The 24,616-nt window shown below is 48.6% G+C and overlaps 1 protein-coding gene across 6 annotated transcripts in view; it reads left to right on the top strand.

The window, feature by feature from the left end:
- The window catches only part of WWOX (WW domain containing oxidoreductase), an 891,989-nt gene that overhangs the window by 412,261 nt on the left and 455,112 nt on the right, over positions 1-24,616 (top strand). The window contains exon 9 of one of the 6 annotated variants that reach the window (XM_043898114.1): positions 22,506-22,844. The exons of the other annotated variants lie outside the window; for them this stretch is intronic. Within the exon in view, the coding sequence (XP_043754049.1) occupies positions 22,506-22,520 (15 nt within the window). The 3' untranslated portion in view covers positions 22,521-22,844. Of the gene's footprint in view, positions 1-22,505; positions 22,845-24,616 lie in introns of those variants that run through there. 6 annotated transcript variants of the gene reach the window in all.

The following is a 24,616-nucleotide window of genomic DNA, read 5'->3' on the forward strand; positions in this document are numbered from 1 at the left end:
TCAGAGACCACATGCTCACAGGGTGCAAAATAGTTACTATCTGGCTCGGTGGCCCTGGGGGCAGCAACTTGTAATTAAACCCATACCTTCCTCTGCACCAAAATGAAAAGATGTCCACAGTAAGAATAGTGACTTGAGTCTGCTCGCAGCAGCTTTCACTACCAAATGGTTGTTGAGCGTGCTGTGTTCAGAACCCATTGGGTCTCACAGAGCCTTTTTCCAGCTTCGTCGCTGTGGGCGGACATACAGGGCAGCAGGAATGGAGCGGGAGAGCGGGTTTCTTGACGTGTGTGCTTGTTTTGCGGTTAGTAAAATCACGGTTGTCATCTTTAACACACTGTTTCTTTGGGATCTAGATTGCTGCCTTCCAGCCTGGGGCCGGCACCCTGTACCCTGGCTGGGACGCAGGTGGCAGGCCCTTGGGACCAGCGTGGAACCACCCTAGTGACGTCCGTGTGTCCTGCTGGGCTTCCTTCCACGTCATCCCTCAAGCTGTGCCCTGGGAGCTGGCGGGGTTCCTGTCAGTGCAGACATCCCGACTTCAGGGAATCAAGTGGGTCCTCGGGCCAGAGAGGATGGAGTGCGTGCCGGATGAAGGGTCCCCCTCCACCTTAGTCCTGGCAGGGTTGGGGTCCCGAAAGCAGGCTCTGCCTTGAAGCACATGATGTACACCTCAGATATACTGCCATATTTGTCTCCTAAATGCATTCTTGGGCTTCCGTGGTGGCTCAGCCGGAAAGAATCTGCCTGCCAATGCAGGAGACTCGAGTTCACTCCCTGGGTCAGGAAGATCCCCTGGAGAAGGAAATGGCAGCCCACTCCAGTACTGTTGCCTGGAGAATCCCATGGAAGCAGAGACTGGTGGGCTACAGTCCATGGGGTCAGAGAAGAGTCGGACACAAATTAGCGGCCTTCTTAGCTTTTTCTATTCCATAGCTCTTGTAATGCTTAGCCTAATCAGGCTAAACGTGTTTAATAATCCCTGCCTCTGGGCTGAGTGTTGTAAATAGTTTCCACCCTAGTTTTGCTGAAAAGGAACACACTGACAAATTCAGAAATAGGGATCATGTTCTGAGTTTGGGGCTCTCTCATGCGATGCTGGTTATAAAGTCCTTCTCATAAGTTTTAGATTTGTGCTTTTATTTGAACATTGGCATTTCTGCCATTTCTGGGAGTGTGGACTAAGTAAGGAGGTTACAGAAGCGTGGTGCAGATGCTCCCATGCGTGCATACCCTGCCAGAGTACCATGCGGAGACCCCTTGGCCACACATCCTAGCCAGACTGGACACTAGCCACTGGACAGTGGGGAACAGTCTCGTCCCCGGCCACCTGCATGCGGGGTGGTTGTCCTTCGTCAAGTCTGTGCTTGGCCCAACGTTTCAATATTTATCCATGTTCTCCCTGCTTCCTGGGGCACTTTGACTGCACGAGAATTGATTTCAAGAAATATACTTAGGGCTTTTTTTTTTTTTTTTTGCACACACTTGGGTTGGCAAAATGCATATTTGCATAGAAATAATCTTTAGTGAGCTCTCCTTGCAAGTGTGTCAGATTTATAAACATCAGGACTGTAAGGACATATTTTTGGATCTGGGTTTCCTCCTCAGTTTATTTCTTCTTTCATTTGTCACGTCGTGGGTCACCCTGCACAAGATTATATTGGGTTGGAGTTTTGCTTTTTGAGCAATTTCTTGGCCCAGGTTGTGTTTCTGTGTTTATATTAAAGCATCTCACCAGATTTTTTTTTTTTTCAATCTCAGTTTGAAAATAAAATAATCCCACTTACAGGTTGTTCACAGGCTCCTTCTGGTGAAGATGAAGCATGTGGTCCATAAGCCCGTCCCTCCTGCCTCTCCTCCCATCCCCCATCTTGGCCCACAATCCTTTATCTTCGAAGATGGTGGGTTTTAATAGGCAGGGGAGAGCACAGAAACCAGATGGTTTTACCTCACACCTGTAAAAGTGCCAGGGCTCCGAAAGAACATCAAAGTTAATGGCCAGAATAGGACTGCCAAGCTCAGTGGGATTTTGCTTTAACTGGCGCAGCGTTCTGTTTAACCGAACTTCCCAGTTAACTGATGGCTACGTTGGCCCACCGCCCAGCCCCTGCTCCTCGTGTGAAGGGTGCTTCCCTGTCTCCCTCTGCTCCGTCCCCCCCTCATCCTCATCCCCTTCACGCCTCTCCTTGACTGGCTTCTCCCTCCCGGTTGGCATCCCTGTGCTTTTCTTCTTTCAGCTGTTTCCTCTGCTGTCACACACATTTTCTACTTTTCTCTGGTCCAGCGGCCTCAGACTTGACTCTTTATTGGCTGGCAAGTGGCATCTGACCTGTCATCGTCTTCTCCAAACGTTGTGGTGTTCGGTCTCGTGGACAAGTTGACGTGGGTCTGCCCTTGGGTCTGCCTTGGCTTTTTCTAGATGCTTTGTGCTCCTGGAGGTCCAAGTTCACTGTTGCTCCAACTGAAGGAGGGTTTCCACTGTCCAGATATCTGTTGCTGATGTTTAACTGAACATTTTAAGGGCACCTGTATTTTCATTTCATATTACCTGGGCAGCAGTTAGTTCTTAGAAGAACAAGATTACTTGGAAGGAAGATGGTGTTCTATCTTTTTTCTCTCCTCTCTCCCCTCGCCCTGCACCAAGATTCTAAGTTCAGGCTCATAAATGAACTAGTTCTTCCCTTTTTCTTCAGAAGTGAACTCTTTTCTTGCTCTCATTGGAAGGTGGGTTCAAAGGTGGGCCCAGTGAGTCCCCATCTCCTATGTCCTTGCCACGGTGTGATTGAGAACCTGTGATTTGCTTTTAACCAGTGGGAAGTAGCAATGATTAAGGAATGTCACTTCCTTGATTAGTCTTCACTACATGGCAAAGTGAAGAGACTTTGATGATATAATTAAGGTTCCAGATGAGTTGATTTTAAGTCGACATATCAGGGAGATGTGGGCCTGAGTTAGGGTTAAAGTTGCTAACACATTATTGACTGGAGATGTATCAATGCATTTTTAAAGAATGATACAGTTAACATCACCATGAAAAGTAGTTAGAGCTTAAAATTGATCAAGGGCTCATTATACAACCTAAGGTTGTCATTATTCATATTTTGCTCTGTGAGGTTTTTGTTCCAACCTTGTGTATATTATAAATGTAAAAGCTTCAAAAATGGCGCATCATGAAATTTTGAATGAAGAAGAATTTTTCGGGAATTTTATGCAGACACTTGCTCTGATTGTCCTAGCGACATGTCTGTTGGAGTGTCAGAGGAGGATAGTTCTTCAGAATGTAGTTCTGATTCAGACATTGTGAATATCAGACCATCAAAAGACAGAAACACTTCAGTGATTGGTTCTGATACAGAAAGTGAAAATGAAACTCACCGTGCTAGAGAATGCTCCTTTGCTTCTACAGAAGAGTGGATGGAAGGCAACATTTCACAAAAATTAGAAGACTTCACAGTTGTGTCTGGTGTGACTATTGGATATAATAACCCGCAAAGTGTTTGTGAAATATCAGAATTAATTTTTGGCCACCCAAAATAAAAATCGCCGGCCACAAGTGTTAGTTTATGCAAAAATCCCCAGGTCAATAATGAGTTAAAAGACTCAAGTCAGAGAAACTCTCCATTGATGGTTTTAAAGACATAAGCTGCCATGTGATGAGAGGTAGGTAACTTCTAGGATCTGAAAGTGGCCCGAAGTAACTGGCAAGAAAATGCAGACATCAGTCCTAAAGCCTCAAGGAAATGAATTCTGCCAACAGGCTGAGATGGTTGAACTTCCCCAGCAAAGTCTCTGATGAGATTCACAGGCCAACTGATCCCTAAATTTCAGCCTAGTGAGACCCTGAAGTTGTGAACCCAGCTCAACAAGCCACACCCACAGTGCTGACCTATTGGAACTGTGTGATACAAAACGTATGTTGTTTTCAGCCGATGAATTTGTGGGAATTTGTTACACAGCAGTGGAAGAGGAATGCATTCAGGGTAGCAGAGACTTCACCTGTCTTTGGCATTCTGCTGCGCAGCAAGTTCCAAGTTCCTTACCAGGCCCCAGACGGCAGCCAAGACGACAACAGCCCCAGAGCAAAAGCATATTGTGTAAGAGAGTCCTACTTGTTCATGATTTCCAGCTCTGTGCTAAGAGGAAGATTACAGTGCCAAATTCTGTGTGAGAATTATAGACACACTTGCACTTAGAGCCAAGGGTTGTCCATCCCAGAACATGGTCAGGAGCAGCTCATGGGACCAGCATGTGGCCAGGAGGAGTCCCCTCCGGGCTCACTGAGCAGAAGCGAGGTGACTGCAAAGGTGTAGGTCACAGTGCTCACTTCATGGACAAGGAGAGGAGGATCGGCGGCCCCTCTCAGGCAGGGAGTCACTGCGCTCACTTCATAGACGAGGAAAGGAGGATCGGCGGCCCCTCTCAGGCAGAACTCAATCTAAGGCCTCTGTCTTGAATCGCATTGACCCAAGAGGTCATATGATTTCCATTCGTTTACGGAGCAACTCAAGGGCAGAAGTGAAATTGGAATTTCACTTGTGAATATCTGGATCCTTGTTTTATTTATGTATTTATTGAATTCCCCCCTCCCCACCACCACCACTCCCCCCCACCCCCACCCCTTGTCCCAGAATCATCTTTCCCTTTAAAAACTCCCTGGATGCCCCAGCATTTTTCTCCCCCTAAAAGCGATGTATTTCTCAGTGTCAGACTCGATCGGGCCATGCAGAGTCTTTGCTTCCTCCCATGCTCACCCAACCCGAAATAATTGTCTGTATGTTCCTTTTATTGTCACCTCTGAAACAAGATGAAGAAACCAATGGTTTGCTTTAGAAGGCATTAACTTCTTTATCACATTAATACTGACGCGTATCTTATTTCCCACTTGCAGTAAGAAAAACCATTCAAATCTTTCCCTCACAGGACAATATCTTTAATAGCTTCTGTGTGTTTCCTATTTTTGGCTGTTTCTGTATAAACAGACTTAATCTAATAGCATGCTGAACCATCTAACTTGGCAGAAATTCAGAAAATCACTCATTTCTATGGCAGGCCGGGATGCCAAGAAGCGGGCGGGGGGAGCCCTCACTTTTAGTGCAGAAAGATTTCTCTTAAAGTTGTCTTTCATGAACATACTATGTCTATCATTTGAAATCCTCCAGCACCCTGACTGGAAATTATTTATTGCAGAAAGACACAATGGCGCGCGAGAAACTATTACTCCGTGTGCAATTCTGTCTTCAGCTCCTTTGGCCAAAGGTGCGGGAGCACGTGAACTCCCTTGTGAATGCCGGTGTGGTGGTGGAGGACGGCGCCCATCTCTGGGCTTGTGCGCTGAGCCATTTCCACCCCTGAATCTAAAAGTTGAGAACATCACAGCCCCACGCAAAGCCCACTTGGTGGCCTGCCCCAGCCCAGAGTTCCACCCCTGTTGCTGGAACAAGAGCCTGTTCTGGGAGAAAGCATTCTTGCTGCCATTCTAGGAGAGCTCCCGCCACACACACAGCACCCATTCTGATTTGTTGCCAGTCACACGTCACAGGTCCCGAGTGGTCTAAGAAGTCCTGGGTCCCACTCCTGAGCACTGCCGCTGATGGAGCCTCTGATGGCTCGGTGTTATGGGTTCTTCTGCAGCCCCATCCTTAGACCGGGGTCCCCAGGATCGCAGCTCTGGGCTCTGTGCTCCGTGCCCCTCCGTGGCACCCTTCCTCACCACAGGAGCGGGATCCCGAGGGCCCTGTGGGCTCCCTTCAAGGGTGGCTGGGACAGGACACACCAGCTTTGTGAAGGCTCTTCCTGCAGCAGAATGAAATTCATGCAAGGACCAGTGCCCTTCATCAGAGAGGTCAAGGCGAGGGGCGGGATGCTCAGCGGCCACCTGAGGGGTCTCTCTGGGCAGACGGCGAGGCGGGGTGAGCACCAGGGTCTCTTCCCCTGGTCCTCTTCAGCTCCTGGCCCTGAAGCCCTGCCCCCACCAGAAGCCCTTCTGCCTGTTTAAAATGAAGATTCCCAGGACTGCCGTGGACACTTAATCCAGGAGTTGGGTACCAGGATGGGTGCCGGCAATCTGTACGTTTGTCCAGCTCCCAAGGTGATTCTGACACACCCTTGGGGCCAAGAGGCACCCTCCTAACAGAGCTGGCACCTCCTTAAGGATGAGATCCGTATTCTCTTGCTCTTTTGTATGCTTCCCCATGCAAGGATAATTACACAGAAGCAGCACAGCAATGCTTGTTGGTGGATTTATTCCAGGCTTTCTTTTCTTTCTTTTTTTTTTTTTTAGTGCTGTCTTTGTCTGCAACTTTGCAAAATAAACCCCGCGGTCACCCCACGCTTTGTGGGTAGCTTGCTAGAATGGAATTTCACTGTCTTAAATTGGGGGTTAATTTCTTGGTTTCAGCTGAATTGTGAAAGGGAGTGGAGAGACCCTTGGAAAAACACGAATATTGCTGCTGAGTGCTAGCCAGGCCCTTCCCTTCCAGCAAGTTCCATGAGGGATTAAGAGGCTGGCTGTTTTCAACCCTGTTAGTGATGCTTCCAGACCCCCTCCTTGCTGAGCATTTATCTTACAAGGCGCATATTTAGGGATGTTCCCATTCTATTTTATCTGCAGAATTACTTTCCATTCTGAGGTCTTTTGTATAAGTATTCCTTGAACCCATTCCAAAAAGTGGATTTTTAACCCAATAGACCGTAACTGTAGTGTTTTATCGTGCATACATATTTCAGAATGTGAATGTAAGTAGATTTAGCAAAGTTAAACCAAAATTAAAACTTTTCAAAGGGCACCAGTGCTTGCTTTTCCATGTTGGACTTTTCCCTTTGGAATTCTTACAGCATTTAAAAGATTCTCTAAGGAGAGGAAGACTTTTTCACTTGGGTACTTTTTTTTTTATGTACAAGGGATGGGGTTCAGGAAACACCGGTGGGGTTTGGCCTCCCTGCAGTAAGTAGCTTGGTAACTGCCTAGGCTCAATTTTGAGTCTGAGCGTTAGTGACGTTAAGATTAGCATCATGCTGTCAGTCAGGTTTCTAGCTGGCATGTTCCCTCTTGTTTCTCTTGAAACCCCTTTCTCAGGCAGAAGCTAATGTCATTGCTCTGGAATAGAAATCCAGTCTCCCCACCACCCTATTCACCTCTCTCCTGCTTAATCCCCTCACTGGCTGCCCGTTTGCTTTGGGATGGAATCTGTAATCCTCAACTGACCCTGCAAGGACCCTGCCGATCTCTGCAGCTCACTCTCATCCCACTCTGCCCCGCCCACACACACCCCAACACGCTTGCAACCTGCTGCAGGGCCTTTGCACAGGCTATTGACTGCCTGGAGTAGTTCTCCTCTCCTGCTTTAGCTAATAAACCTTTGCTGTTTCGTTAAGGGCTCAGCTAGATCTTTACTTTCAGCAACTCGCACAGTTACTTTATCTTTCCAAGCTGTATTTTCTTCTCTGTATCTTCTTACTAGGGTTAATACTATGTCTTCTATTTGGAAGGAATAGGACTTTTTGGAGAGAAGTGAGGAATAAATGATATCGTTCCGTAAAGCCCTTGGCGGAGTACTTGGCGCGTGGTAGGTGAGCGTGCTCTGAGTGTTAGTGGTCATCACTGGGCTGGTTGGCTGCCTTTAGCCTTGAGCCTTTCCTTTGGATTCTTCCATAGTTGATGCTGCAGATGGGGTTTGTGTTGTGGTTGTCTGTCTTCTGGTTTTTGGTGGGAGTATACCAGAGGAGGAAGAAGTAAGGGAGGTGTTGATGTAAGCTCTATCATGCCCCCAGCATACGCCCTGAAAGACCCTTTCTTTTACTGCTGCTGTGGTCAGAAGGAATGTTACCCCTCCGGTTCATGTTTTGAAATCCGAATCTCTAAAGATGATGGTACTAGGAGATGGGGCCTTTGAGAGGTGCTTGCTTCATGGGGTGGCACTCTCTCAAAGGGGGTTGGTGGCCTTTTAATAAAGGTTCCAGAGAACTCCCAGCCCCTTCCATCATGAGGGGGCACAGTGGGAAGGTGCCAGCTGTAGGCCCCGTTAGTATCTGGCCATCTTTGCGTCTCGCACTCTGACTTCCAGCCTCCTGAACGGTGAGAAAGGCATTCCTGTTGTTTGTAAACCACCCAGCCTGTGCTCTTTTGTTACAGCCGCTCAGATGAACGAAGATCCCCACTTACTCACTTGGCTGTATTTTTGGCCTAATAACCCCCGCCCCTCCCCAACCCCTGCAGAGTGGAAGGGAAAGAAGGGGCCGTGTGGAGGCGAGATCCAGCATTTGTTATCCTCATTTTACAGTGAAGACACTGAGGTGGGGAGAGCTTCCATGCCTCCCGTGGGCCAGTCCCCGCCCTCGCTAACTGCCAGCCAGCGACTCTGCATGTCGCCCGCCTTCAAAACAGAACCAGGAGCCCAGGACTTTGGTGAGGGCCTTGCTGTGTTCTCCGGAGCACATGCCGTGACATCCGCGCCCAACCTTTCACTGTGTGGTGTTCCGACAGGCACGCAGACAGGCCTCTGGCTCGAGTGATGCCACTACAAAGGTCCCCTGCTTTCCATAAACAGATCACTGCGAGGCCACTTCTCATGAAAGCAGCTTCTGCTGCCTCCCGCACGCTTTTATGCTCTGCTGTGAAGTGCAGAGTGGAGCTGGCGGGTCTCCTTTCCTTCTCTGCTCGATGTGCGATTCATAAAGGGAGCTTGGCAGCTCGCGGGGTGCGTGCTGCCACCTGGACCTCGCCCCCAGGAGCATCAGGAGGGCTTGGGCCCCGTGTCACTCTCCACTCGCCCATGGGTCAGCTCGGAGAGCCGGGGAGGGGCTGTCCTGTGGAGTTTTGTTTGTTTGTTTTAGTTTTTTTCAGGTTTCTCATTGCTGAGATTAGTTCCAGCATCACTGACCAAAGGGAAGGTTTGTCCTTTTAGCAGTAGTCTGACCCTCTGGGGGGGCCAAAATGGCATATGCCCCCCACCCCCGAGACGATGGACCGCCCCCCATGGGGACTGTCCCTGTGTTCCATGTTACCTGCAGTGCTCCCCGCCCAGACTTGGGTTGGGGATCCCGCCGTATTCTTCTAGACTTCAGACCTTTTTTTTTTTTTTTTTAATTTTGAAGAGCATCTCTACAATTAGAGATTCACTCTTAGAGTCTTTGGGAGCTTTACTGTACAGTCCTCGTGCCCAGGAGACAGGAGTGCCATAAATGGCTGCGCGCTGAGAGCCGGCTCACCATAGACCAAGTGTTCTGTTACAGACACATGTGGACACACCCAAGTTTTGGGACAGCGTGCCCCGCTTTTATATACTTGACTGCAGTTACATTGTCTCTCTCTCTCACTCACTTCTGCCCCGAAGATCTTTGAATCGAAGAGCTGGTGGGAGCATTAAAGCTTCAGGGCCTTAGAACTGGTGAGAAGGCATCCTGCCTGTGAACGTCATCCACCAGGAGCAAGGCCCAGGGCCAGTGGGGTCGAGTTCAGTTCTGGGCTGGAATGTGTGTGTTGAGCGGGGAGGGAATTGGGGTCAGTGGTGCATTTGTGAATAAGGAGGAGGAGAAAGGGCTCAGAGCAGGAAAGAGCCTGGGAGAAAGCTAGTGTTTGTAAAGCTCCCACTGCGTGCCAGGCCCAGTGCCCTGACTGCACTGGGGCATCTTCACAGGATCCTGAAGGCGGGCCTGCAGAACCTGGTTCCCCGCCGTTCCCCGGCGGCATCAGACTTCAAGTCTAAGTATGTCTGGTGCTGAAACCATGCTCTTTCCCCGGGGTGTTTGCGGGCGAGTGTTGTCTGACTCGGGGTGTGCTGGGGCCTGGCTCCGGGCCGGAGTTGGTGGTGTAAAGCCCTCTCATTCCACGCCTTAGTATTTAGCCTGTGAATGGGTCTCTCAGCCCATCACCCAGGAGGCGTGAGTGAGGGTGGCAGGTGGACTTAGATCTTGGCCACTCTGACTTAATACTGGTGAAGGGACCTCTGAGACATCTCCTTTGGGAGGATGGGGAGGGTTTCTGATGTGTAGCTCCTGACCAACAAGAAGGGAGACAGTTGTTTGAAATGGGTTGTTAGGGACTGAGTGTGTCCTCCCAGATTCCTGGGTTGAAGCCCCAGTCCCCAGCATGGTGGCCTTTGGAGGAGGGGGTTAGGTTTAGATGAGGTCATGCTAGGATCAATGCCTGGATAAGATGAGGAAGGCAGAGATCTGTTTCCTGCTGTGTGCCCTGAGGAAGGGCCCTCTGAGGACACAGCCTGGGTTGGCCCCTGCAAGCCTAGACGAGAACTCTCACCACAGGTGAGATCCCATCTCAATCAAGGTCAAGGTCCCAGGACCTTGATCTGGGACTTCCCATCCTCCAGAACTGTCAGAAATCAACATCTGTTCCTTAAATCTCCCAGCCTCTGGTATTTTCTTACAACAGCTGAGCAGACAAAGGCATGGGCCTAGCATGGTATAACCCACAGAATCAGAAGCCACATACCTGGGTTCGTATCATGGATTGGCCAGGTATTTTCTCTGGGCCTTGAGCAAGTCACTAATCTTCTCTAAGCCCCAGTTTCTTCATCTATAAAATGGGCAACCTTCCTCAAGAATCATGCATGTGTGCTAACTTGATTCAGTCGTGTCTGACTCTCTGCAACCCCATCAACTGTAGCCCGCCAGGCTCCTCTGTCCGTGGGATTCTCCAGGCAAGAATACTGGAGTGGGTTGCTATGCCCTTCTCCAGGGATCTTGCTGACCCAGGGATCGAACCTGTGTCTCCTGTAGCTCCTGCACTGCAGGCAGATTCTTTACCGCTGAGCCACCAGGGAAGCCTCAAGGCTCAGTACCCATTAAGTGCTCAGTACTTAGCACCATCGACATCGTTCACAGCATCATCATTATTAAAGGTCAACATCATCAACGTCTGTCATCAGCAACACTATCATCAATGTCATTAACATCATTGTCACCCCGAAAGGACTAGTATATGGTTTCCATTTGCCCTTGACCAGGGGTCCGTGTCTGTGCTGGGAAAATCTGTGAGTGACAGATACACACAGAACCCAGAGGTCAGCCTTTCAATGCAAGCATCAATGGTGGCCTCCTTAGGGGAAAGCATACTTTGGAATCCAGGTCACAGAGGAAAGTACCTTTTATTGTACAGAGCCGAGAGGTCTGTCGTGGACGTGCAGAGGGAGCCCGGCCTAATTGCGTTGATAATACAATCCCGTAACTCATTCTGCCAGCGCAGAGGTGGATGGACGTTCCCCGTCGTTGCAACTGAGCTTTGCCCCTGTTCTCCTAGGAGAGACATCAGCGCTCCAGTAGTGATTAAAGTGCCTTGGACGGGCCCTTGCTATTAAGTTTGTGACTTCAGTTTAATAAAAGGTAGTATATTAAAATGGAAACACGTTATTATTGATAAGGACTGAACATGTTATAAATCAGATTAAAGCTTTGATAATACAAAATGCAAGGAAAGAAAGCTAAGGGTTATTGACTACCTACTATGCACTGTTTGCTCCTCTGGACACTTAGAGACATCACTGCAGGATACCCCACACCTTCGAATAAATCAAGTCTGGCTTCTCTGATACATTCATATATTTCATTATCAGACATTCAGCATTCAGGAGATTACAAGAGAGGCATCCAGTTGATTGGGGAATAGTTGCTCCAGATGATAAGCTGTTTGGACTAGACCAACACCGACTTAATGAAATTTTGCTGCGTGTTATTATTTTTTTCCTGATAGAAAATCAAGTGACTCTTGTCTTCTTTCACTGTTCTCAGCCCCTTTGCTTACTCCTTATGACCCCCTTTTTTCTGATTCCATAGAAACTTTAAAAAATCTAAATTGATGGATTTTTTTTAGCTTCAAGTTTCTAGGACTCTACCAGGACCTGACAGGACCTGACAGATGAAGGCTCGATTGCCAGGGTGTGCAAACAAAAGTAGGCAGCTTAGCTGGGAAAGTGCAGAGAGAAGGAAGAGCTCCCCACCTTCCCTGGAGCCATGCATTAATTCCCAGTGAGGGTCTAGAAAGTATTCAGCCTTCACTTAATTCAGCTGCTTCTACAGGTAACTTCTTCATGGTGCCAGCATGCGCTCCATCATTGAAAGAATTCATAAGACCAGAGTGAGGATCTGTGTGCTGGGGAGAACTCCCTATCTGGCTGGAGAGGCTGGTGGGGTTGGGCTTGTTCCCCTCCGGTACCCAATTTTAGGTAAGGCCATGTGCCCATTGGAGACATGTGAGTGTGCGTGCAGTCTAGCACCTGTCCATCTAGAGCACACCAGGGACCCTGGGATGACAACAGCAAAAAAAACTTGATAGTATACATTAAACTGCCCTCACCCCTCTTTCGTGATAATCCTGTAATGATAGGTATTCCCGCCCCCGCGTTACAGATGGGGCTTTAAACAGGCCAAGTGGCTGGTCTGTGGTCGTGGGACTCATCCGTGGACCGCCTGGCCTTTGAAGACCAGTCTCACTGGAACTTTCTACCACATTTGTTGTTGTTCAGTTGCCAAGTCATGTCCGACTCTTCGCAACTATATGGCCTGCAGCACAGCAGGCTTCCCTGTCCCTCACCATCTCCTGGAGTTTGCCAAAGTTCATGTCCATTGAATCGGTGATACCATCCAACCGTCTCATCCTCTGTCACCCTCTGTCTACCACATCGCACTTCCTTATAGTCCCTGACATCATTCTCAGAACCAAAAAACAAAGAAGAGGGGCCTAGAGAGGTTATTTTCTGGGTGTCCCATGGTGAATGGTGCAGAGCTAATAAGCACATGGTCGGTGCCCAGGCCCCCTTCTGAAAAGAAGTGTGAGCAGCTCGTGGGTGGGGGTGCCACAGGGGGCGATGGGTGGGAGTGGACAGGGAGTCGCTCTCAGCGTGGCTGCCTGCGCGTGCTTGCTGCTTCTCTCCTGGCTGGCCAGGCCTCCTCTCCCACTCCGAGCCAAGCTCTTCTCTTGGGATGACTGCCCGGCGCCACACACCGCCCTCAGCACTTTGCAGACAATGTTTGCTCTGTCAGTTCAGCCAAACAGGGAGATGCTGTCACTCTGCCTGTTTTACGGATCAGCCAGCCAGGGTTTGGAGGGGTGAGTGGTTTCGTGTCCTCAGTAGCCAGGGGCAGAGTCAAGATCTGACCCCAGGGGCTGGGCTCAGGAGTCAGCCCTTCTGCTTGTAGACCTCTGCTCAGAGCCTGCTTCTTCTCCCTCCCCACCCTTCCCTTTCATCCTGTTCCAGCTTGCCTCTCCCTGCCCTCTTCTTCCTCCATCACTTTTTTTTTTTTTTTTTTTTTAACCCAGTTCAAACAGCCTCTGAAAGGCCCAGCCTGCTGGCCTTGGATTCTGATAAGATCTGGCTGTTGCTCCCTTTGTCTGGTCTGTACCTGCCTTTTCTGAATGGCCTTGTTAATTGCAATTGACTCTCCTAGAATGTGGATGGCAGTGCTATTTGACACCAGACTAATGCCTCTGACTTCTCCTTGGTGCCTCCAGCAGCAGGCTGGAGGGGACAGGAGGGGGGTCAGAGGGAAGACAGAGCACTTCTGATTCCAATAAAATACATTAGCGCGTTAGAGCTCTTCTATTTGTCAAGTCCACCTCTCTCTCTCTCTCTCTCTCTCTCTCTCTCTCAGATGTTGTCATTTCTAGGAATCCACAGTAAAATGAGAAATTATGGGCAGATATCATAGTTGTCGCTCCTGGAAGATTCAGGTGTTTTGTTTGTTTGTTTTGGGCTTTGTTGTTGTTGTTGTCATTTTCGAGATTTAGTCCTAAGCCTGAATAAAGAAACTTGAAGGATAAAACCTGAGTGTTATGAATCCAGAGCAAGAATATTAATAGGTCTGGGAGCTGGTGGTGGAGCTTGCTTTTCTGCAGGCCTGCTAAGCATCCGGCCTGCTAAGTGTCAGGCCTGCTTTGAGGACATAATCTTCCAGCAGTCCTGTGAGGGAGGTGTATAAAGACCATCCGAGAGCTAGGAGAACTGAGGCTGCAAGACTGGCTTTCTGTCCAGTTCTTGGTCATCACTGTTCTCTTAACACCAGGGGAGGAGACTTGGTTCACAAGCCTGTGTATGTATCATTAGTTTGACCACCTTGGACCTCAAGTTGGGCAAAGTTGCTTGTGCAGGTGGTCAGGCATGGTGGGCCTGCTTGCGCGGAGATAGGCACTGTGTTCAAACATTCTCATGCCTTTTTTTTTTTTTTTCCTCATAGGAACCTCCCAAGGTACCTGTGAGGTCAGAATTAGTCTCCCATTTTGCAGATGAGAAAACTGATGCACAGGAGAGGAAAAAATATAAAGATCTGAGGCCACATAGTCTGTTCCTTACTGACCTGGGCGTAAAGGAGGGTGGTCCAGGATGACTGAGCAGGAGAGGTGGGCTTGAGGGAGCACACCCTCCCCAGCTCCAAGTGTGCGGGCCTGGTTGCTCTGTGTATTCCAGGTAGATGAAAAGTAAAGAGGGTTTCTGATGTCAGCTGAAGAGGGCCCAGGAGGAAGGCATTTGGGGCCCACAGTCTGTTTCCTTTTTTTTTTTTTAATATATTTTTATTTTAATTAATTTTTTTAATTGGAAGAAAGTTGCCTTACAATACTTTGTTTCTGCCATACAACAACACAAATCAGCCATAACTATACATGTATCATCTCCCTCTTGAGCCTGCCTCCCATCCCCACATCTCGTCCCTCTGGGTCTCTGAGTGGGTTCAAGAGAGGTGGATGAACCTAGAACCTGTTATATCAGGTAGAGTCAGTCAGAAAGAGAAAAACAAATGCTATATGTTAACGCATACATATGGAATCTAGAAAAATGGTACTGATGAATGGAGTTGGTGTTTCTTCTTAAATTCAGCTTTGTTCTGGGGCCATTTCTGTTGTGTGACCACACAGGCAGGAGAGTGACATGGTAGAACTGGGTTCAGAATTTTAAAAATATATATTGAGGAAACAAAAATGGATCTTAAGAATCCTAAGGAAGCAGGTAGAGTGTCTGAAGTTGCAGATCTTACAAGGAGCTTCAGTGATGAGTTGACAGCGTTCAACACCTAAAATTCCAGATGTTTGAGTCCTCTTATAATATCAGCTGCCACCAAAGGCTGCCTCTTTGGGCTGGCCTGGTCTGCAGAACCGGCCGGAGGCTCTGGCCTGAGCCGGGCTGCCCTTTCAGAGGGGGAAGGGCTCCCAATTCATCGGTGTCGCCGTCCATGCCGCCTGCCTGGCCCCGTAGTCTGGGGGGTGCTCAGTGCCTGGAGGGGAGTGAAGGAGGAGTTTGGATCAGGAGGAACCACCAGCCACTGACCGTCTCTGATCGAGGCATTAGTTTTCTCCTCCGTTAAATGGAGCCCCCGAAACCCATGCCACAGAACTGCTTGAAGGGTGAACAATGTAGTGGATACAAGGTGCTTCAGTAGCTCAGAAAATTATCAGAGCTGCTGTTGTATTTGTTTGCATCCCACACCCCCACCTACCCACCCACTCCCAGTCCTTCAGGGTTCAAAGCATGAAAAACCAGAAGCCCAGGGAAGTGTCTGGGAGGACTGGAGGGAGGCAGGCTGCCTTTGTAAAGAGGTACCTTCTCCAAGTACCATTCTTTTCCGTGGATTTCACAATGACCGTCATTAGGAACAAAGCTTTTTGAACCTGTGTTTATTCTGCCCCCTCCCCACTGGAGATATTCCTAAAGGCAAAGGCACAGTAACCCCCAACCCAAGCCAGAACCCAGTGCATATATGACAATAGGAACCATCCCGGGCAGGAAAAGGCTCCTTTTTAATTAGAATCCTGGAAGGACATGCCCTCTAATTGCTGCACTTGTAGTGTCAGGACTATCAATATTGGTGCCTCGTTCATTAATAAACTGGCAAGTCAGACGCTGCAGGAGGGGGCCCCTCCCCCCACTCCCCTTCCCACCCCAAGCTCCACTTAATCAATGGCAGACACCACGATCAAACAGGAAAAGAACATGTAAATCAGCTGCATTAATTCTGCAGACCCCAAATAGGTAGACGGAAGGGTCAACACGAAAGGGAGCCTTCATCCATGTGCCTGCGATGCCCCGGCTCTGGCGAACCCAACCAAGAGGCAGTTAAATGGCCCTGCAGATTGCGAGTGACTCGGGGAATGCCTGGGTTTATGTATGGATTAGCACCCTGATAGACCCTGAGTAGCAGAAGACGAAGACTAATTACCTGACAGCGCTCCCCTCCACTCGCCTGGGTCATTGAAATTAATTTCTGCTTTCAGGCTTGGCAGAAAGCAGCTGCAGAATTTCAGTTCAATACTCAAATTAACGGGGAGCCGAAATTATTTCTCCGCACGGGCGGTGTTAGAGGAGTGGGCTACCAAATAGATCTTGATTGCAGACACCAAAGAAAGGATTATTCCTCCCTTTTCATCAAGAGCCTTGGGTCCTTGGAAGGTGCCGAGGAGGAAAGAAGAAATACCACCAATTCTGCTGGAGGGTGAACACTTAAGTGCTGTATTAAATTGGGTGTGACATCCCTGGGTAGGAGTCCTCTTGCCCCACCTCCCCCTCCCCAATAATTTACAATTTCTTTCCATTTAACAGCAACAGCAAAATATTTAAATATATGGCCCTTTTGTATATACCGAATTGGAATTCCTCATCAAGGGGTATTTGTGAATATTTCCTCTCCCTCATCCCTTGTTGTCAGGATTCACTCCTCTTTCAAGGATAAGGGCGCGATGTGGAGAGGGCAGTAGGGAGGGGGTGCAGGGGAGAGGGGAGAACTCAGAGGTGGGATTTGAACCCAGGGCTTCAGTCTCCAACTTCTCTTTCTGTCTCCATGTTGACTTTTTTTTTTTTTTTTTCTGCTCCGAGATCTTTCCTCTCTGGGCTCCCTGCTTCCATTCCAGCCTCGGTGGGAATCCGTGAAGTCTACGGAGCACCGTCTGTGTGCCCCAGGTCAAGTTCATCCCCATCCAGGCCATCCCTTCTCACCTCGTTTGTTTCTGTGATCTCCCCACCTCCAGGACCCGCCAGATGGATGAGATTCATGGGCACGCCACGTTCTTGCCGTGGGCTCCTGCCAGCTCAGATAACTGCAGGCCCAAGCCCACTTCCCACTTAAAACCACTGTGCCTTTTGCTCGGGATACTCGTCAGGACTCATCAGTGGAAACTTGTGGGCACCAGGCACATTGGTCACAGGTGCAGGAAAAGCATCACTCTTCTAACCCTGCCCTGCCTTTTAGGGTCGGGACACATTAACAAATTCTGGAATCCCACTGTTGGGGTTCAAGTTACATCCCTCATCTTGGCCTTAGCTGTTGTGTTCAGTCGCTGAGTCGTGTCTGACTCTTTGCAACCCTGTGGACTGTAGCATGCCAGGCTCCTCTGTCCTTCGTTATCTCCAGGAGTTTGATCACATTCATGTTCATCGAGTCGGTGATGCCATCCAATCATCTCATCCTCTGCCACCACCTTCTCTTCTGCCTTCAGTGTTTCCCAGCATCAGGGTTTTTCCAGTGAGTCGGCTCTTCGCATCAAGTGGCCAAAGGATTGGTTCTTCAGCCTCAGTCCTTCCAGTGAATATTCAGGGTTGATTTTCTTTAGAATTGACTGGTTTGATCTCCTTTCTGTCCAGGGGACTCTCAATGCTCTTAATAGATGTGAAACCCTGGGGTTCTTGCTTCTAATATTAACCCCATTACTAGTATCTACTGCATGGGGATTCTGCAAGGATTAAGTTAAGTTCACAGAAGTGAAATACTTAAAACTGTGCCTGGCCCAGTGTAAGCGCTCAATAATTGATGGCTCTGCAGTGACCGCTGCCCCCAGTGACCCAGGCTCCGTAACCCAAGATACGGGTCTCTTCTGTTGGCCTGAAATGACAGAAAAGCTGTCTCTGGACAGCTTACCAGACCCAAGATCCAACTGTACTGAGTCTCTCCCCACCCTCTTCATGCCTAAGAACTAAACTGGAAACATGTACTCTTAGAAAACAGTTACCACTTATCAAGTACTTGCTGTGTGCCAAGCTTTGTCATATTTATCCAACAACAAAGCCAGACCACAGAGGCAACCTGTAGCTGCCACAGGATTTGTGAGCAGCGTGGACACCACACAGCCAGTTCAGGGGACCCGCACCCGGTCCTCGCGTCTTCAAGCCCACGAGGCAGCCGTGTGCCCCCTTGTGTCCTGAAGAAGCAGTTAGGCCCCTTTGGATGTGACCCGCTGTAGGCCTGTGACCTGGCGGCGGGATGACTTCCCAGTGTCGTCACCACTGCCTGGAGCCAGCCGGCCCCCCTTGGGAGACAAGGTTAATCAGCCACGCACCGAATCTGCTTAGGAGGCTGTTTCACGTACAGTTTTTATACCCTGGCTCCTAATAAAGGTCCCATTATAAATGATCGTCTCACTATGATATACTGGTTCCTCACCATCTAGTAACTGATTTAAAAGGAAGCCCTGGACTTCTTGTGGCCACGGAGTTTATTCATATTCCTCTTTGCTCACTCAGCAGCTGAAGTGGTAATGGGGGACATCCCCTGCACCTGCACCAAAAAAAATATTTTCTTCCCAGCATGAGACATTTGCCATAATGAGTAACCTCCAGTTCACTTGATATCTTGATACTTTGTAAAAAAAAAAAAAAAAAAAAAAACACTCCTCCTCTGTCTCCCATTTCCCTTTCTGATTTACTTGGTTTGTGTATGCTTCCCTGGCTATAGAGGAGGAAAAAAGTACTTATTACCTTATGTAAGTGAGAATTCCAGGACTATCATGGGTTCAGCCTCTGCTGGCCCTGGGTATTCAGAAGATGTCATGAAGAGTTTTTTTCTTCCCCTTTGGGACTCAGTTTTTCCCTCTATAGATTTAGAAGCATCTTTCCTTGATGATGGTAAAGCCACATGCACCTTTTGTCAAAACCTGGAGCTGACCAGTTGACTGGCATTGATCTTGTTGGCTGGGGGAAGGAGGTTGGGATTCTTGGTTCAGTCTGCAGGAATGTTTGTACAGTGTAGGCCATCTGCCACCACGAGATGCCAAAACACACGGATTGGGACCGAGGATACAACTGTTTCCCTCAGGAATTAGGGCGCTTTATGGGAAGTGCCTTTTCCTACTGTTCATGGGGTTCTCAAGGCAAGAATTCTGAAGTGGTTTTCCATTCCCTTCTCCAGTGGACCATATTCTGTCAGACCTCTCCACCATGACCCGACCATCTTGGGTGGCCCCACACGGCATGGCTTAGTTTCATTGAGTTAGACAAGACTATGGTCCTGTGATCAGATTGGCCAGTTTTCTGTGATTATGGGTTTAGTGTGTCTGCCCTCTGATGCCCTCTCGCAACACCTACCGTCTTACTTGGGTTTCTCTTACCTCGGACGTGGGGTATCTCCTCACGGCTGCTCCAGCAAAGCGCCACGCTGCTCCTTACCTTGGACGAGGGCTATCTTCTCACGGCCGCCCCTCCTGACCTTGAACGTGGAGTGAAAGAGGAGAGTGAAAAAGTTGGCTTAAAGCTCAACATTCAGAAAACTAAGATCATGGCATCTGGTCTCATCACTTCATGGGAAATAGATGGGGAGACAGTGGAAACAGTGTCAGACTTTATTTTGGGAGGCTCTGAAATCACTGTAGATGGTGATTGCAGCCATGAAATTAAAAGATGCTTACTCCTTGGAAGGAAAATTATGACCAACCTAAATAGCATATTAAAAAGCAGAGACATTACTTTGCCAACAAAGGTCCGTCTGGTCAAGGCTATGGTTTTTCCAGTGGTAATGTATGGATGTGAGAGTTGGACTGTGAAGAAAGCTGAGCGCCGAAAAATTGATGCTTTTGAACTATGGTGTTGGAGAAGACTCTCGAGAGTCCCTTGGACTGCAAGGAGATTCAACCAGTCCATCCTGAAGGAGATCAGTTCTGGGTGTTCATTGGAAGGACTGATGCTGAAGCTGAAACTCCAGTACTTTGGCCACTTCATGCGAAGAGTTGACTCATTGGAAAAGACCCTGATACTGGGAGGGATTGGGGGCAGGAGGAGAAGGGGATGACAAAGGATGAGATGGCTGGATGGCATCACCGAATCGATGGACATGTGTTTGAGTAAACTCCGGGAGTTTGTGGTGGACAGGGAGGCCTGGTGTGCTGTGATTCATGGGGTCTCAAAGAGTCGGACACAACTGAGCAACTGAACTGAACTGAACTGATGGGAAGGGCAGATGAATGCCGGCCAGGCACATGCAGACCATGTGGAAGAGCTCACTTCACAGTCTGGCTCACCTTTCTTCCCACCTTGGGGACCAGCTAGTTACTCTGATCTCTTCTGTCTTTCTCCACATTTATGGACTTCCCTGGTGGCTCAGTGGTACAGAGCCCGCCTGCCAATGCCAGAGACAAGAGAGACTTGGGTTCGATCCCTGGGTTAGGAAGACCCCCAGATGTCTTTCTGCACATATACATCATTACACAAATCACAGGATTATAGAATAGTGGTCCCTTTTCAGCATGTAATCAGATACTTTGCAGAGCACCTTTGGATCTGTTAGGGAAGGAGACGGATCTCAGCCTGCTTTTTTCAGCCTAATTTCCGTTGCGTTAAACCTTCCCTGCTTCCATTCTCCAAGAGCAGGCCTATTCCTCCCCATTTAAAAAATCATAGCTACATTTCCTCTGTGCTCACTAAGCTGTAGTCCCCACATCAGCCCTTAGAATATCACCTCCCTTCTGCCTCAAAATAATCCCAAATTAACCTCTGGATCACCTCTCTGCTAAGTGACAGATCCAGGGTTTAAACCCTAGATCCAAAACAGAAAGTTCTAGAACACAGACCACACATGTATTGGCTGAGGCTGGTGACATGAAACCAAGTTTTTCCAGCTTTGGGGAAATCCCAACCATTTTACTCTCCCAACTCTATAAAGACCTAGAGATTTTTTTTTTTTTAACTGCTATTTGTCTAAAGAGCAACATTAGCAATCACTTTGGCAGAAATTTCATATGAACAGTGAGCTTTTCCTTTTCATTTGCGTTAGCACAAGTCTGTTCCATTATTCATTCGGCTTCTTGAACCTTCCTATCTGTACACCACACTTACTCTTATTCACTCAGGACAGGTGTGTGGCACCTTGGAGAAGATGAAGGCAGAGAGAAAATCAGTCAGACAGGAATTACATTGAAAGATGACTGAATAAATTACCACCTCCCAGGAGTGGTATGAAAAATGGCTATTTCTGTAGGACGCCAGAGCACCATTTTCCTCTCAAATTCACACGTACCCCTATGCAAAGGCCCAGGGCGATGGGCAGCCTGTTCCTAGGCTGTGGGGAGCTTTCTGAGAATTCAGTGCCCTTGTGGTTGGAAGGCACTGTGGGTGGTCCAGCCAGCCAGCCCCCCTGCACAGGCTGCTTGGGGGAAGAGTTTTCGTCACAGTCTTTTTCGTGGACAGCTTTGGGGTAAACGGTTACGGGTCACTAAATGGTCTTGCTAATGAGAGACTGAATATACAAATGGACAATGGCCAGGCCGTATCTGATCATAGATCTCTGACCCGTAGCCTCCGCAGCCATCAGCCAGAAATGGTCAGGACTTGGTCAGTAACACCCAGCGTCACTAATTTTTCTCCTTACTTCCAACCCAGGACCAGCTAGAGAAAGCCAAATATGCTCCCAAACCAAGCCCTGAGGATGTCACTCTCCTAGCTGGCCCGCCCCCAGCCTCCCCAGGAGGACAGCCTTCAATCAGAACACACTGAAGCCTTCCCTTTTCCTATTAGGAAATGTGCCCTCTTCCATGTCTGCCTTTGAGCCTCTGCCCAACGGCCCTGATGGTAGCTGACTCCCCTGCTAGAACAAGCTTTGACTAGAAGGCCCCTGTTTATTCTCCTTTGGGTGGCCTTGGCTTATTTGCTAGGCTGAGTTTGCACTGTTCATTTTTTTCACCCAGCTCTTCCCCTGTCTATCAACACACGACCTTGATTTGCCCCTACCCCTCCCACTTTCTTTTCCTCTCCTCTCCAGCTGGTCCTTTTGTTATGTGTGTGTGGCCACTTCTGACCTCAGTAAAAATAAGTTTGTTGTTGCCGTTAACACGATCATTTTATATGTTGAAGGTCCACAGTGTACAAGGTGGGCACACCCATCATCTTATTTAACCCATAGGGAGACCTGACAGGCACACTCTGTCCCCATCTCACAGGTCCGGTCAATGGCTGGACGGTCAGGGGAATTGAGTGATCCGGGCTGTCTGAGGGAAGAGGGATGAGAAAGAAAAGAAACAGGAAAAATGAATGAAGGTTTTTTTAGGAAAAAAAAAAAGAAAAATCGTTTGGCTGAGTTGTATAAAAATGATCTTTTTTCCCCCCTCTTAATGTATCACTACATACAGTGACCACAGTGTTTCTTTGGTTTATTTAAGGCATAGCTTGGAGATGAAAAGGTATGTATATCTTCGTAGTGCTCTTTATTTTTTGAATTTTATTGGCTTTTAGCTGGTCCACAATGTTGTGTGTTTCAGGTGTACAGAAGATGACTCAGTCATACATACACATCTGCTTATTGTTTTTCAGACACTTTTCTCATAAGGTTATCACAGAACATTGACTCAAGTTCCTGCACTGTACGGTAGGTCCTTGCTGGTTGTTCCCAGGCGGCTCAGTGGTAGAGAATGCAGGAGACCCAGGTTCGGTCCCTGGGCTGGGAAGATCCCCTGGAGAAGGGAACAGCAACCCACTCCAGTATTCTTGCCTGGAGACTCCCACGGACAGAGGAGCCTGGTGAGCTACAGTCCACGGGGTCACAAAGACTCGGACACGACTCGGCGACTGAGCACACGCATCGTGGCGTGTGTGTGTTCATCTCCAGCTCCCAACTCATCCCGCCCCTCCCCCCACATTTCCTCTTTGGTAAGCATAAGTTTATTTGTCAACATCTGCAACTCTGTTTCTGTTTTGTAAATAAGTTCATTTGTATAATTAAAAAAAATTAGATTCCACGTATCAGTGATATCATATGGTATTTGTCTTTGTCTGACTTGGTATGATCATCTCTAGGTCCATTCATGTTGCTGCAAATGGCATTATTTCATCTTTCTTATGACTGAGTAGTATTTTGTCTTTCAGAAAAGCATACTCATTTCTGTATATTTACAGATAATTTCCCCCTTAAATTCCATAAGCTGGAGACACCACCCACGTCCCAAGTGAGCACAGATTTCAGTTTTGTCACCTGTGTGAAATTAGGGTCCTGGTACTCTGTTACCGCTGTCGTCCACCACGATGGGAGCCGGCCACAACGGCAGCCTGCTGGTGAGATGTTTAATGTTCTCCCAGTGCCTCAGCCCAGTCCTAAAGCCCCAGTGGTGTGGATCCAAGGACAGCCACCTTCGGTACATTCCTCACGTGTAGGTTGTCCACGGTAGTCTCTAAGGTCATGCAATCAGCATATGTTGTCACAGTGATGTATTTATTATAATAGAGGTGTTCTCAGGGAACCCGATTTAGTAGTTAAATCAGAGGCCAACATGGACTTTTAGGAGTTCCATTCACAGTAAATTTCAGGCCTGGTGAAAGGTTAGAGAATGGGTTTCCATGTCACGTCTCGCCCGTCCCACAAATCTCACCTGGCCTGCAAAGGTGCATTTCTGCGAGCCAGCCACCTGAGGCACACAGAAAATTTCAGAGCTTATACCATCACCTACATGACAAGCCTTCTAGTGAAAAGGGGGCGGGGGGACGTGGGCTGGCTGTTGGGTTTATATCCTTAACTCTTGGAACAACGTGAATCTCCTTAATGGAGCGTCTCCTAAGCCTGGCACTGACGGGAATTTGGCTTTTCCGAACTCAGTTGATAGCCCCTTGGCTGCTGGAGCCATTGACCATCTGTTCAGCTGCCGTATTCATGAGCAAGTTGGACCCCCACCCAAGCCCCAGTGGCCGGCATCTCTTGGCTGGTATTAGGATCCACCAAGGTTTCCTATGTTGTCAAGCACCGAAGTAGCACCATTATACAGCATCTTTAGTTAAACGGCCCTGTTTCGTGTGTATCCATCCCCAGCACGCCTAAACAAGGACGGTAAATGTGAGAGGGAGCCCCGAGGTGCCGGAAGCCTGCAGTTCCTTTGTGTCTACAGAAAAGATGTAACGATCGAATTAGACTCTTAAATATCTGTGGATGTCAGGTTGAATACAGGCAGCTATTCAGTGTCTCACTCTGGCAGGAGAACAAGTCCCCTGGAGGTGGGAAGCCATGCGGGTCCCTGGAAGTGTGAGCAGATTGTTAAGAGGGTATCAGAGATGGGCTGGAGGGACGCCAGCTGGCACCCTTTGTGCTCGTCCAAGGCCCAGGGCTCGAGTCTTGTCTCTACCTGGTACCTGCTGGGTGATTCCTTCTTTTCCCCACCCAAGACCCGCTGTTCAGCCACCTGCAGAGACCCAGCTCACCTCCCCAGGCCGCATCCGGCCTTCCCCTCTGCCACTGGTTCAGGTGGGCAGTGAGTTCTGGAATCAGGCCCCCTTGAGTATGAATCTGGGTTATTCCACAGTGGTGGGAATCATAACCAACCTTACTCTCTGTGAGCCTTAGTCTTATCACCTTTAAAATGGGAAGCCTTATTTACTGTACCTGATGGAGTTAGATGTCGTGCAGGGGAGATGGCCGGCGGAATGCCAGGCACAGAGAT

The sequence above is a fragment of the Cervus elaphus genome, chromosome 4, assembly GCF_910594005.1.
Source record: "Cervus elaphus chromosome 4, mCerEla1.1, whole genome shotgun sequence".
Taxonomy (NCBI): Eukaryota; Metazoa; Chordata; class Mammalia; order Artiodactyla; family Cervidae; genus Cervus; species Cervus elaphus.